The 12,500-nt window shown below is 47.7% G+C and overlaps 2 protein-coding genes across 8 annotated transcripts in view; both read left to right on the forward strand.

The window, feature by feature from the left end:
• LOC125958970 (ankyrin-3) overlaps nt 1–8,208 on the forward strand; it is a 52,794-nt gene extending 44,586 nt beyond the window's left edge. For 4 of the 7 annotated variants that reach the window (XM_049691738.1, XM_049691740.1, XM_049691741.1 and 1 more), the window contains 6 exons: nt 1–30; nt 99–368; nt 2,182–3,387; nt 4,587–4,955; nt 6,026–6,155; nt 6,226–8,208. The exon at nt 1–30 is cut by the window's left edge and continues 1,676 nt beyond it. In XM_049691738.1, the coding sequence (XP_049547695.1) occupies nt 1–30; nt 99–368; nt 2,182–3,387; nt 4,587–4,955; nt 6,026–6,155; nt 6,226–6,694 (2,474 nt within the window). In that variant the 3' untranslated portion in view covers nt 6,695–8,208. The remainder of the gene's footprint in view (nt 31–98; nt 369–2,181; nt 3,388–4,586; nt 4,956–6,025; nt 6,156–6,225) is intronic. The other 3 variants (XM_049691742.1, XM_049691743.1, XM_049691744.1) reach the window with 3 other exon arrangements.
• An 879-nt stretch (nt 8,209–9,087) lies between these two features.
• LOC125959037 (inhibitor of Bruton tyrosine kinase) overlaps nt 9,088–12,500 on the forward strand; it is a 4,315-nt gene continuing 902 nt past the window's right edge. Inside the window, exons 1-5 of the mRNA XM_049691762.1 lie at nt 9,088–9,940; nt 10,008–10,108; nt 10,180–10,506; nt 10,581–11,456; nt 11,517–12,500. The exon at nt 11,517–12,500 is cut by the window's right edge and continues 902 nt beyond it. Coding sequence (XP_049547719.1) covers nt 9,167–9,940; nt 10,008–10,108; nt 10,180–10,506; nt 10,581–11,456; nt 11,517–12,500 — 3,062 coding nt within the window. The 5' untranslated portion in view covers nt 9,088–9,166. The remainder of the gene's footprint in view (nt 9,941–10,007; nt 10,109–10,179; nt 10,507–10,580; nt 11,457–11,516) is intronic.

Genomic DNA, 12,500 nt, shown 5'->3' on the forward strand with positions numbered 1-12,500 from the left:
TGGCACTGGCCAGTAGCAGTATGTTGGAGGGTAAGTTGAGGGTGCTGGGCATGTTCATAGAGGATTCGTTTTCTATTATTACTGCTGGTGTTTTCCAGATTCCACACACGAACCGACGGAAGAGAAGCAAGAGCATGAGGATGTGGAGAAACACAAACAGCAGCCCTCATCGGGCGAAAACGGTGGTTCACCGACGACCCCTTCACCCGATACGATCGAAGCGTTCCAGCAGATTCGCCGCGAGAGCGAAATCCTGGGAATTGCCGCCGTCAAGAAGGAGGACCTTTCGACTCCACCACCCAGTCCGGCCGACTTCAGTACGCAAGTCAGCCAGAACAGTCAAACGAGCGCCGAGGAGCGACACGACGGTAAGTTGCAGCACTTGTACCACCTCTTCTTTGTCCCTTCGGAGCCTTTCTAATTCGGTTTCTCTAGAATGTTCGTGTGTTGGAACGCGTGTGTTGAGTACGTTCATCAGCAACTATTCTCTGATCTTTCTCTCTCGATCTCTGTCGATTGATCTGCGTTTTCATTTGTGTAATTTGCATTTTTGGTTTTTCTTGTAATTCAAGAACATCCAGTTGTCGAATGCTGCTAGCTGCGCAACTATACTTAGTCGCAGCCGTTTGGTTTCTAATGTGTTTTGAATTATTTATTTGACGATTTTTGTTTTAACGTTTTTTTGTTAGAGGAATGAATCTTTTAGTTTTTATTTATTTGTTTTTGATTAAATTTAATTTTATATGAGTCCTCCAAAAAGAGGCTCATGCTATTGGACAACTTATCTGTTTGTTTGGCTTCTAACATTCTCACCCCAGGATCTGACAACTCATCTATGCATGACTGTTGGCGATCTGTTAAAATACTTTCGACTAGTGTGTCGTTCTTCCCTGGCAAATACGAACGATATGGTGTTAAGAGTAATGAGTTTTTGGATTGTCTTCCCCTCTCTAAGTTTTTGTTTCTTATTTCCCCCTTCATATTAACGCTAGATAGAACTAGCTTCCAATGCCGTCATGATCGCAGCCGATCTGGCCGTGAACAACGCCAGCTGTTGTTGTCCTGTAAAACTTTTCTAGATTTCGTTCGTCTGACTCCTAGCCCCACTCCTAGACTAGTGTATAACGGGGCGTAATTAGATTTCCGGCATCTGTACACCACAAAGAATCTGGCTAGGAGGGCGTAGCTTACGTTGGGTAGCGGGTATCTAGAGGGTTTCCACATCTACTTCCACTTTGGCGAAATTCTTGTAGAGAGAATTCCACTGTCGTCTGGATGAAGGGTCATTAGGAATGTGTTTTTGTGTTTATTTCAATTTCTTGCATATATTCTCTGGATCTGTTTCCTTTTTGTTTAGATAATTTTCGTTTGTTCTCTGTGTTTTCCTTTTCTGTTGTATATGTTACATGTGAACCATGGTTTGAAATGTTCTCTAAATGTCTGTAGATTGTTTCATTTTTCTGTGCTTATATTTGTTACCTGATTTTCGTTTCGCTACATATGTTGTCTTCTATTGTCCATACTTTTATATGAATCTTCCTATGTTTGATTGAGGATATGCTTGAGGAGATATTTAAGAGATGGATTATTACTTCTTAATAAAATGACTATGACGTGCTGCGTTAATTTCCAAATTGCCCTTTGGATAGCTGACGAAAACGTCATACATGGCTTCGTGATCATGATCTTCCCTTTCTCGACTGTATGTTCACTGGCGAATTTCTTTTGCACTGATCACTCTTCCTTAAAGCACCACCGATCGAGGTCTTTAAAAACTGACCGACATTTATTCTTTCGGAGTGCTTCCTCTGTTTGCTCTGTGTGAATGCTTTTCATCTTGTTCCCTCGTTTCGTTCTTGTTGTTTGATCACCAGCGGGCACTCCCATCGTGCGTGCAGCTGTATGATCCCTTAAAAGCTCTGTTTCACTCTTTCATATTTTCCGAATATTATGCTCGTCTTTTAGCTAATCATAGTGATTTCCATGTTTTCTATTGTCATCCACTTTTGAACACGTTTCCATTTTGTGCCAAAATTCGCCAAATTTGTGCTGATGATTGCTCATCATCGAAACAAAACTCGCGACCCGTACCAACGATCATTTACCACTTCACCTCCTTAATGCTCCCCCCAAAAATTCCCTGTCGTCTTGATATACACCATTCCATTCGCGGCTGGACAGTCGCCGAGGATGTGCAAGAGATCATTCAGCAGGCCATCAAAGACCATGACACACACGAGGAAGAGGATGAGCAGGAGGAGAAAGAGGAAGAAGACGACGACACATCAGTGAAACATCCGGCGGCGGTGGTGGTGGCTTCGGCAGACGATGGTGGCGACGATTCGGAAGGTTTCGAACTGGAGACGGATAAGAGTGGCAAGGTAAAGACGATCAAGAAACATTCGAAGGTGAACATCAAGATCAACAAAACGGTCGCGCAACGGCCAACGGTCGGTGATATTGAATGGGATGCGAATGCAGCGACGGACTCGCAGCCGCAGCCACAAATCGAGATCTCGTCCGTAAACCTGGAGGACGTATCGAACGATCGGCGGTACAGTTTGGATCATATCGATCCAGTGGCCGAAGGGCTTAGTGTTGGTGGCGGTGGAGCGCGAACGTACGAAAAGTCCCACTCAACACCCGGCCAGACGGAGCAGAAAGCGGAACAGATCGTGATCATTTCGTCGGACAACAATATCTCCGAGGTGCCGGCCGACTACTCCGGTGACATTGACGAGTTTATTTTCGTCCAAACGTCGCCGGAAAACTATGCCAAGATGGAGAAGGAACAGGCGGCATCACGTGCCGCGGCGAGTGGTATGGGTACGGATGATGACGACAACAGCAACCTAGTGATCATCACGGAGGAGCACTACGATTACGAGATGACCAGCGACGAAGATCGCCGTTCATCGAGCGTACTCGATCCGTCACCACCGGAGGAAAAGGATCTCGACGATGGGTACATTGTACCACCGTCAGCGGACCGGATGACGGATGACTCATCGTCCCCGGTGGCCGCCCAGAAGCGGTTCATCGTCGGTGGCAGCAGCTCCGACAGTGAGGACGATCACAATCGGCATCATCCGTCGGGACCACCGACGGCCGCCGTTCGGAGAACGGTTACGACGACCACCAAGCGTACCAAGATGGGACCCTCGTCCGGTATCACGATCACCGAGGATGAAACGGTCGTCCTGACGGAAGGCGACAGTATTGCAGCTAGTCCATCCATTACCGTGAGCCAGCCGCCGCCACCACCACAGCAGCCACCGTCCAGCAGTACCAGCAATAACTTCTCCATCCGGACCGGCGGCTCATCGAGCGGCTCGGACGTAGCCCTGCACGAGGCGGCGGGCGAGCTTAGCGATGACGATGAAACAGGTAAATGGCACACACACACGCACAAGTCTCTCTCTTTCTCTCTCCCTCTCTCTCGCTCTCTTTATCTCTCTTTCGCTCTCGCTCTCTCTATCTCCCCCTCTGTCTTGTCAGCTACTCAACCAGCTTCTAATGTCCTTTCAAAGCTAATCCTCCCCCTCTGAAGTCCTTTTGACTCCCCGACACCCTCACATCACATCCTTGCCCTTGCGTCCCTCGATCATCCCCAATTCATGCCCTACCTACTCACGCCACACCCGTCCTTCACATTAACAATTGGAAAATTCAAGATTCAAGCCATTCGTTTCGCAAACAACCTCTTGAGCTCCGATAGCTGGCGTACCTGGGCGTGCACATGGCGTTATTTGGTGGGAACTGATTTCGGACTAAGTCATTCTTTTGGCACTACTGTTGGCACAAAATTCAATTGCTCCCTGTTCAATCGATCATGATCAGTGCACGCCAGTGTTCGGTGCTTCCGAGTTGACGAGCTTCTTTTTTCTTTGGTTTCTTGTGTAACATGCGTCGCAGCCGCCGCACTGTCCACGGGTCCTGGCGGACATGGTGGCGGTGGACAAAGGTGTGGTTGGTCCGGAGCGATGGTGACATGATACATACCAGTTTGGGTCGCTTACATATGCCGGTGATGGTTGGTGGTGGTGCTAGTTACGTATTTGTATTTATTTTCTGTTCCCTGTGTTCTTCTCGTTTCCTTTGTATTTTGTTTCGACACCGTAATCTCTGTTATCGTGCTTAGTTGTTAAGAGTGTTTTGTATCCTGTATTTGTTCCACTTTTGTGTTTGTCCTTTCCACCCGTAACTCATGGTGTTTGGTGGTGTTTGGCGCTTTTGATTGGTAGGTGACGGTCGGGCTGGTCGGCATTTCATTCCAGGAATCTCTACGAAACATGTAATAGTTGTATCACCTTGATAAAGATTTCAACGAAGAGGCAACCCTTCGAATCCCAAGGCTCGTTAACTTCGGTGTCCTCTATATAATCCTAACTCACACCTCTCCAACAAACCCCCTCTTAACTACCATGAGCCCTCCCAAAAACGTCACTGTCGCTGTTGTATATCCCTTTGTGCGTTCCGTACTTGTTTCTTTGACCGACTCGGTGTGGTTTACAATGAATTCGAACAAATGGTTTCAAAATTATGACTATCCCGTTTTCGTTCCGTTCCGTTCCGGCTTTTTAAAGGTAAAGTCAGCAAAATTCTGTTCCCCGATGTCACCGAGAGTGATAAAGCAACCGTAGAGCCGGATACGACCTCCACGGTTGGCCATGGGTCCTCCAGTGTGTCCGTAATTGTGACGCAAGTGTCGCATGAGGAGACGATGGAGGAGACCGACCAGGAGGAGGAGGCCAAGGGCCAGGATGAGCAGGAGCCACCGGTGGCCGATGAGCTGTTGGCGGACATTTCTTACGATGGTGGCGGTGATGATGACGATGATGATGACAGCCAATGCATTTCCTTGCCGCGCGCGGTGGATGGTGGTGATGGTACTGGTGTCCTTGTCCAAACGGCGGCTCCGGTGGCGGGTCATACGGAAGGAAGTGTCGATATTAGTATGTAAATGTGTTCTACCTTCTTGTCGTTTTTTTTCTCTATCCTTCTCGATGGTCCGTTCTTTTAAATGCTAGCTTTACGACGTTGCTTTTCGATGTTTGCGAACTGCTGCGGTTTGCGTTACTCTGCATTGCGTTCTGTCGTGATCTGTAACTTGCTGTCTTTCCCCCGTTTTGCATCTGATCTGATTTCCTATTTCTCTTTGCCTCTTTCCCTTTCTCTCTCTCTCTCTCTCTCTCTCTCTCTCTCTCTCTCTCTTTCGCTCTCTCTCTTCTCACTGTTTTGCCTTCTGTCTTTCAAGTTCCCTAGCTGAATAGTTAGATCCGCGATGGTTGTCTATAGTGCATCTACTCCTATAGAACGTATGCCTCTTCCTTGGGCCATCTTCCCTTGTCTTGAATTTAGGCCTGTTTTCGATTTTTGTTTTTGGAAGTTTCTTCGCTACATGAACCTACTTTACTTTTCTGCTTCTTTATTTTGTATCTCACATTTTGGTATACTGATTTCTTTAATTTTTATTTGTTTCACCGTTTTCTAACAACACCGTATGATTATTACACATAAAAGTTTGTCACGCACCCTTCCTTTTCCTGTACTATCATGTCCTGTATCCTTCTGAATAAATGCTGATGGTATCCTTGTGAATGTAGTTTGGGCGCAAGACAATGAAACTTTCAGTCAAACAATGAAACTTTTTTACTACCGTAGCATTAGATCGACGAGACATTAGCGTTCTAATAACAAACAACTTGACCTGCATGCATCTGTCTTCTTTAATCTTGTTCATCCTTTGCTGCCTTAACCGATTGTCGAAGATCATCAACTGTAGAAGTAGTTGCATAGGGTTTCGGTTGCTAACCAAGTGCTCCTAACAGCACTGAGATTGGGATTAGTTGGTGGTTAGAATGTAATTGACTGACAAATCTTTAACAAACATAAGCAAATAATTAAGCAACATTTTCTAATGATCTTTACGACTATTTTCTGGCCGTAGAAAATGAGCGTCTTACGGCAACACGGTGCAATGAATAGAAGTTAATGATTATAATTGATTTTTACGCGTTTGCAGAAAATTTTCTTGTCCAAAACAACGACCAACCGATCGGAATGGAACCAAGTGAACCCCCAACTGACTCTGAGCTAGCGAAGAGTTCCAAGCGCACGGAAACAAACACCTTTGTCGACGAATCGGATGATGGGTAAGTGGCTAGGCAATGCAGTTGAGTGATGAAACCCTGATTTCAATTTTTCCTCCGTCCTCCGTTCTAGCATCGTTCGTACCACAGTCATTACCACAACAACGACACTGACGTCCGGCGATGAGATTCCGGAGGATCTGGAAGAACAGCTTCTGAAGCAGCTGCGCGATCAGCAGTTACTGCAGGAACAGCAGCAGCAAACACAGGATGGCACCCCACAGACCGTGATTATCACGACAACCACCTCGGACGAAGACCCGGACACCGGTGCTGAGACCACCTCCACGTCGACGACGCGCGTAACGACGACGACCAAAACAATAACCCTCACACCGGACGGTGACTTCCCGGAGGATGAGCTACTGCAGAAGATTACGACGACCACGACGCAGACATCGCAACCGAACGTACCGGAAATGGTGAAGGAAACGACCGTCACCGTCACGGAGATGGTCGATGGTCGAACACTGGAAGGTGCAGCCAAGACGGCCCTCAACAGCATTGTGGACGACTTCATGAATCAGGAGCGAAAGAATTAAGCGAAAAAACACGTGGTGTACAAGCTGCGGTGCACAGAGTTCTGTTCTCAAATGCTGCACTATCTGCTGTCAGGCACAGCATCACTCTTCTCTGTTTCCTTTTCGAAGGCACTCTTTCGAACGCTCGCTGACCAGAGTCCAAAGAGTCCGAATTGATAATGTGGACCGAAACGCGTACAGCTTCTATTCGAAACGTTCGCTCTCGCCCTCTAGTGCCTAGGCCAGGCGCGTCCAAGTCACTCGTCATAACTTTTCGGTTTTGGGTATCACGCTCATTCAACTCTTTCTACAAGAAACAAGAGTTGTAAAACCTCTTTAAACGCCTCTCATTGCGAGCAGCTAGCGAGAGCAGTTTCTGAGCAACTTCCGGCAGCTAATGTAACGCGTGTTGCGTTTCTGTGCATTGAGGTACTCGACAGTGGAGAAAGCAACGAACGAAAGGACAGCATAGTATCAGCAAAATGAGTCAGTAAGTGAAAATCGATAGTTTCGTAGCCGTAATAATGATAATAGTAATATAACTGAAAGTATTTCACCAGCAGCGGCTAAGCAAGCCGTCGAAGTAAGAGTTTGAATGAACACGAGAAACACTGCATATTGATATTACATTAGAATTGAGGGGCAGGGTGCACAATAGTGCTTCGGAGTGATGTTCCCGCTGCTTAACGTACAAATCAAACTGCACATGTCATGTAGATGTCCTACCGTTCCATACCGCTTACCTGCGAGTGTAAAGAAGAAGCGACTAATGATCAAGCAAGGGTGGGTGGGCGATGGATGCATCTCAATTTCACACAAAATCAAAGTACACAAAATGATACTACTGCAAAATGGTATATATTCATATACATGTTTATCGAACAATCTAACGTTAGAAAGCTGAAATGAGCCGATGACATAAGGGCGGGTATGCTGGATGTGCATAGTAAATGCGACAAATTGAACTCAACATATTTAACACAGGACGTCGGATCGAATTGACGGGAACTTGTCGATAGCAAGCTTGCGTAGATAACAACAGTAGCAAGCAGATCCGTTCATGGCTGCCTGTAACCATTTATGTAGCGTAAAGCACATCTGTGGCCACTAATATGGGTGTCGTTTAATGGTATTGCTTCGCTTATGCGACCACTAAGGCCGCGCGCTTGCTCGATAGATGGATGGAGACGGTTGATCACATAGCATTTGAGAGAACAATTGGAACATTGATTCGTCGCTCGTTCAAAACACCGGACCCCAGTTTTACCCATTGTTTAATTCTATTTATTGTGCATGGCGTCTAGGTTTAAGACGGTTGATCAGATCAGGAGGTTGATGTTTTGCAATTCTAAAGTATAAGACTTTTTTTTTAATTTTAATATACTTTAATGCCACCTTCCGCTTCTCAGCTCCCCTAGCATCCTTAGCGCACGGGGAAATGATCGGTGGGGGCAGCGAGTTTTTGTTTTATTTTTCCGTTTGATTAATATATGTAGTACCGTCTCGTATGAGACGCGCGTGTCGTGAGACGCTTCCATCTTGGTTGTTTCTTGATTGTTCTGTTCGTCTTTTCGTTCCATTTCGTTATCTATACGTATGAATCCTTTATGTTTTGCTATTTATTGAAGCAGGGGTAAGAACAAGTAAGAAGCACATCACTTGATCGATTTGAGCAGAGACACAGGAGACGATCACATTTCAGTAGTTGCTTTAGCTGGAAAAACGAACAAAAAAAAAAGAAGATAAACTAAAAGAGATATGCACTCCTGTATGATCATGATGCTATATTTTTGAATTGTGTATAGAGTTTATTTACAATCGCGATCACGCGTTGAGCAGCGTTATAAGATCTAAGGCCGAGGGAGGCGGTGTGTGTGTGTGTGCGTGTGCTTTCGCGTGTTTTAGTCAAACCAACGAGGATGGAATAATCTGCCCTGAGGAGACCCTGTATAAGGACTTAAAATAAGGCGAGCAAAATAATAAAATCGATTCCTCCGCACAGCTATGGTAAGAGAGGCACCAGCGGCTCTCGGCCGTAGTGCAACACCGCACAGGCCAGCAGCACAGGAAGTGAACCGAACGGACGTGGCACAAACGGAATTACGTGTATCCTATCACAGCGGTACTCAGAGGATGTCACATTTCAAAGATTCGATGATCAAAATCTTGAACTCTACGGTAGATCCACTGGATTGGAGCAGAGGTGAATTCATTACTAAATATATTCAACTGATCACAACATACTCTCGGTGTTCGTTTTTCGGGGAAAGAAACAGACGGAAATGTTATGATACCTTACACGTGCACGTTGATTATGAAAGTTTGAAAATTGCGCGGAAATAACGGACAACACACTGACAGCTGTCCGATCTGTCAAAAAATCCTTTTTGTGTGTATTTTGTTTGTGTGTAGCCAAGATAAAAAACTCGCGCATTTTGCCAACTCAAGAGTTTCTGTGTGTCCATTTCGTCCGAAAAAGGAAATCGCCAATCGATGATCTTCACAATCAACAACTACGAGTACGACTGCACCAAACGGTGCCGTCTCGTGAGCCATGGAAACGCAATCACGGCCGCGTTGACCAAGCGCTCCGTCTCGGATGAGCAGCTGGCGGCGTACATCGCGAAGACGTGCCGGAACTTTGCCAACATCCTCGACGAGTACGGCCGATCGGCCCTGCATATGGCAGCGTCGGTCGGCCGGTACGCTATCGTCGAGTGGCTGATTAATCAGGGAGCCAGCATCACGCAGAAGGACACGGAATCGGGCCACACGGCGCTGCACCGGGCCGCTTACTACGGGAGTGTCGGAGCGGCCGTACTGCTGGTGAAGTACGGGGCTTCGCTTGAGGTTCCGGATGAAGACTTTGTGAATCCGCTTCAGCTATGCAGCAGCGTGGCAGGAGGACGGAATAGTGCCACCGATCTCGGCCCGGAACTCATGATCTGGGGTCAGAACCGCAACTACAACCTGGGCATCGGGAATGTCCAGGGCCGTGCGCAACCCGAGAGTGCCGAACACTTTCGTAAAACACGCACCACAATCGACCGGGTGGCCATCAGTGCGTACCACAGTGTGTTCCTTACACACGGCACCGAGACGGAAGTGTACGCCACAGGACACGGCGTTGGTGGTCGCTTGGGAATGGGAATCGAAAACACGATCGCACACCCGGCGAAGGTATCCGTGCCGGTAAAGGCAGGAGATCGGATCATCGACGTGGCCACCGGCAAGCATCACACACTCATTCTCACTGAGACCAGCAGCGTAAGCATAACGAAAGCAACTAGAGGAGACCGTGGAACCACGATTAATGGGCCTGCGTTCTTTTCAGATATATTCCTGCGGAGAGAACACACACTGCCAGCTGGGTATCAATCCACCGCCAGCGAAACAACTGACACCCAAAGAAATCACCGGGCAATCCGTTCTTGCGTATGTACGGCCAGGCAGGAGGACAATTTGGTTAAAGTAAATTGAGTTTGTTTCTTCACTTTTATTCTTAGCGGTAAAACGATAAAGCGTATCATCGCGCGGGACTATCACTCGATTGCGATCGCTGAAGCGGACGTGTACGTGTGGGGATTGAATGGTGGTCAGTTCGGATTGAAGCGAGATGCCCGCGGTGAGACAATTGTCCTACCGAAAGCGATGCCTCTCATTCCGGAGGGCACGAACTTGAAGAACCTAGCGGTGGAGGGTGGCGGAACTGTGAAGCGGGATACGAGGATCCGGTTGATCGAGTCCAGTAATGCTGCCATCGTGGTATACACCGAGTCCAAGTATTTGCACATATTCACCGGATTTAAAGTGAAAACGTACAAAAAACCCCTGTAAGTAGCTGGAAAGGGCGTTCAATGAACGACACTCTGGACGAACGATCGACCAATCAACTTTTCGCTTTCAGCATGGAAAAGATCGCCTGCCTTTCGGTAACGGGCGGTGAGCTGCAGACCTCACAAGAAGACGTTCCACGACAGACGGGTGATTTGCGAGTAATCGTGTTCACCTCTTCGCGTAATATTTACATCTGGTATGATGACTGCCAGCAGTTCATCCGGTGCGTGTTCGCTCAATCACGTAATCTCGAGGTGGACAAGATACTGTGGTGTGCCGATAGTGCGCTGGTGTTATTGCTAGGCCACCTTTACCATGGTACGATTTCCAACAAGCTACCTCGATCAGCTCGCGCCGGTCAATTCAGTGGTTTTACCGAAACGAGCAACCGGAAGGAACTGTGTGAGACGCTGCAAAGCCGGATCGAGCTGAAACGCATTCGCCATCTTAGCAACGTTATCGACTTTGTGTGTGATGCCGAGGGAGAAAATTATGCGGCACTCGTGGAGAACAGTAAGCGATGCTTTGCAGTACCGGAGTTGGTGGAATCGAACTACGATTATGGGACGCTGCTAGCGGAGGCTTCCGAGGAGGATGCCGTGCATGATGTGGTGTTCTACGTCGAGGGCCAATCGTTTGCAGCCCATCGGTTTATACTGTACCATCGTTCGGAGTTTTTGCGGCGATTATTGAAGGCAAAACCGGAGCAGAAGGAGTTCCACTTGAAGGAATGTGGACTGGAGGGTTTGACGTGCGGTGCATTCAAGCTGGCGTTGCGCTATCTCTATACCAACCAATTGGTTGCTAGGGTGGATATAGTGCGGTTGCTAAAAAAACCGGGTGACAAGCAGCAACCCGATCCGACCGAGATTAGTGAGCTGTGCGGAAAGTTAAAAGCAATCTTCGACCGGATGCACCTAGGACCTTTGGCACGATCCGTTAAAACGTAAGAAGTGTCATCGTGCTTTGAATTTTCCATTACTTACGACCATTATCATTATTGCAGATTGGTAACTGAACCGCCGATTGATCCATTCCCAAAGTTGCCACACGATTCCTATCCCGAGCTGTACGATCTCATCATTCAGCTACAGGGCGGTGAAACGTTACGTGCGCACAAATGTGTTCTGGTGGCCCGACTCGAGTACTTTGCCATGATGTTTGCCCACAGCTGGGGTGAACGGAAGACGACAGCCGATCTGAAGACGGTGCCACGGGAGTACATGGATGTGATTGTACCGTTTCTATACGATAACGATTACGGGCGTATACGGGAGCAGCGTTACTCGGAGAACTTTCTCTTTAGTATGATCATCATTTGCGATCAGTTCTTTATCGAGGAGTTGAAGAGTGTATTTGAGACGATCATCAGCGAGCGGATACAGCTGCGTAACGTGGGGGAATTGCTCGAGTTTGGCTTCCAGTACAACTGCGAGGTACTGAAGATGGCCTGCATGCAGTTCATTAGCGTGAACTTTGCCCGCCTTCTCGAGTGGCACCTACTCGAAGGGCTTGAACCGACGGTACTGGTGCAGGTAGACCGATTCTACAAGGAATTCTTTCAACTGGAAGCGTATCGTACCATCACACCGTTCTCGGATGCAATCGGTGACGAGGAGTTGGAGAAGTTTGTCCGTAACTTTCGGGTCGATCTCGAGGAGAAAATGGAATCGAAGGAGAAGCTAGCCGCGGTTCCGATCCGAAGCAAACAGGTCAGTGCAATACCGAAGGTTTCGCGGTTGCAGCAGGAAAAGCGAAACTTTGAGAAGGAAGCAATGGGCTATCTGCAGAGGCTTTCGTTTGAAGAGGCAGCCACGGCAAAGGAACGCAAAACATCGGCCAGTAGTAGTGCTGCCGCGCAGACGAACGGAGAGACCAAACGGTCGATAACACCCGAGAGACGAAAGACAGACGTAGATGTGGTTGGTGAATCGAGTGCAGGGCATTCGACGAAAGCGTGGCAGAAGGTAGTTACACCATCGGACGCAAA

The sequence above is a fragment of the Anopheles darlingi genome, chromosome 2 (genome assembly GCF_943734745.1).
Source record: "Anopheles darlingi chromosome 2, idAnoDarlMG_H_01, whole genome shotgun sequence".
Classification (NCBI taxonomy): Eukaryota; Metazoa; Arthropoda; class Insecta; order Diptera; family Culicidae; genus Anopheles; species Anopheles darlingi.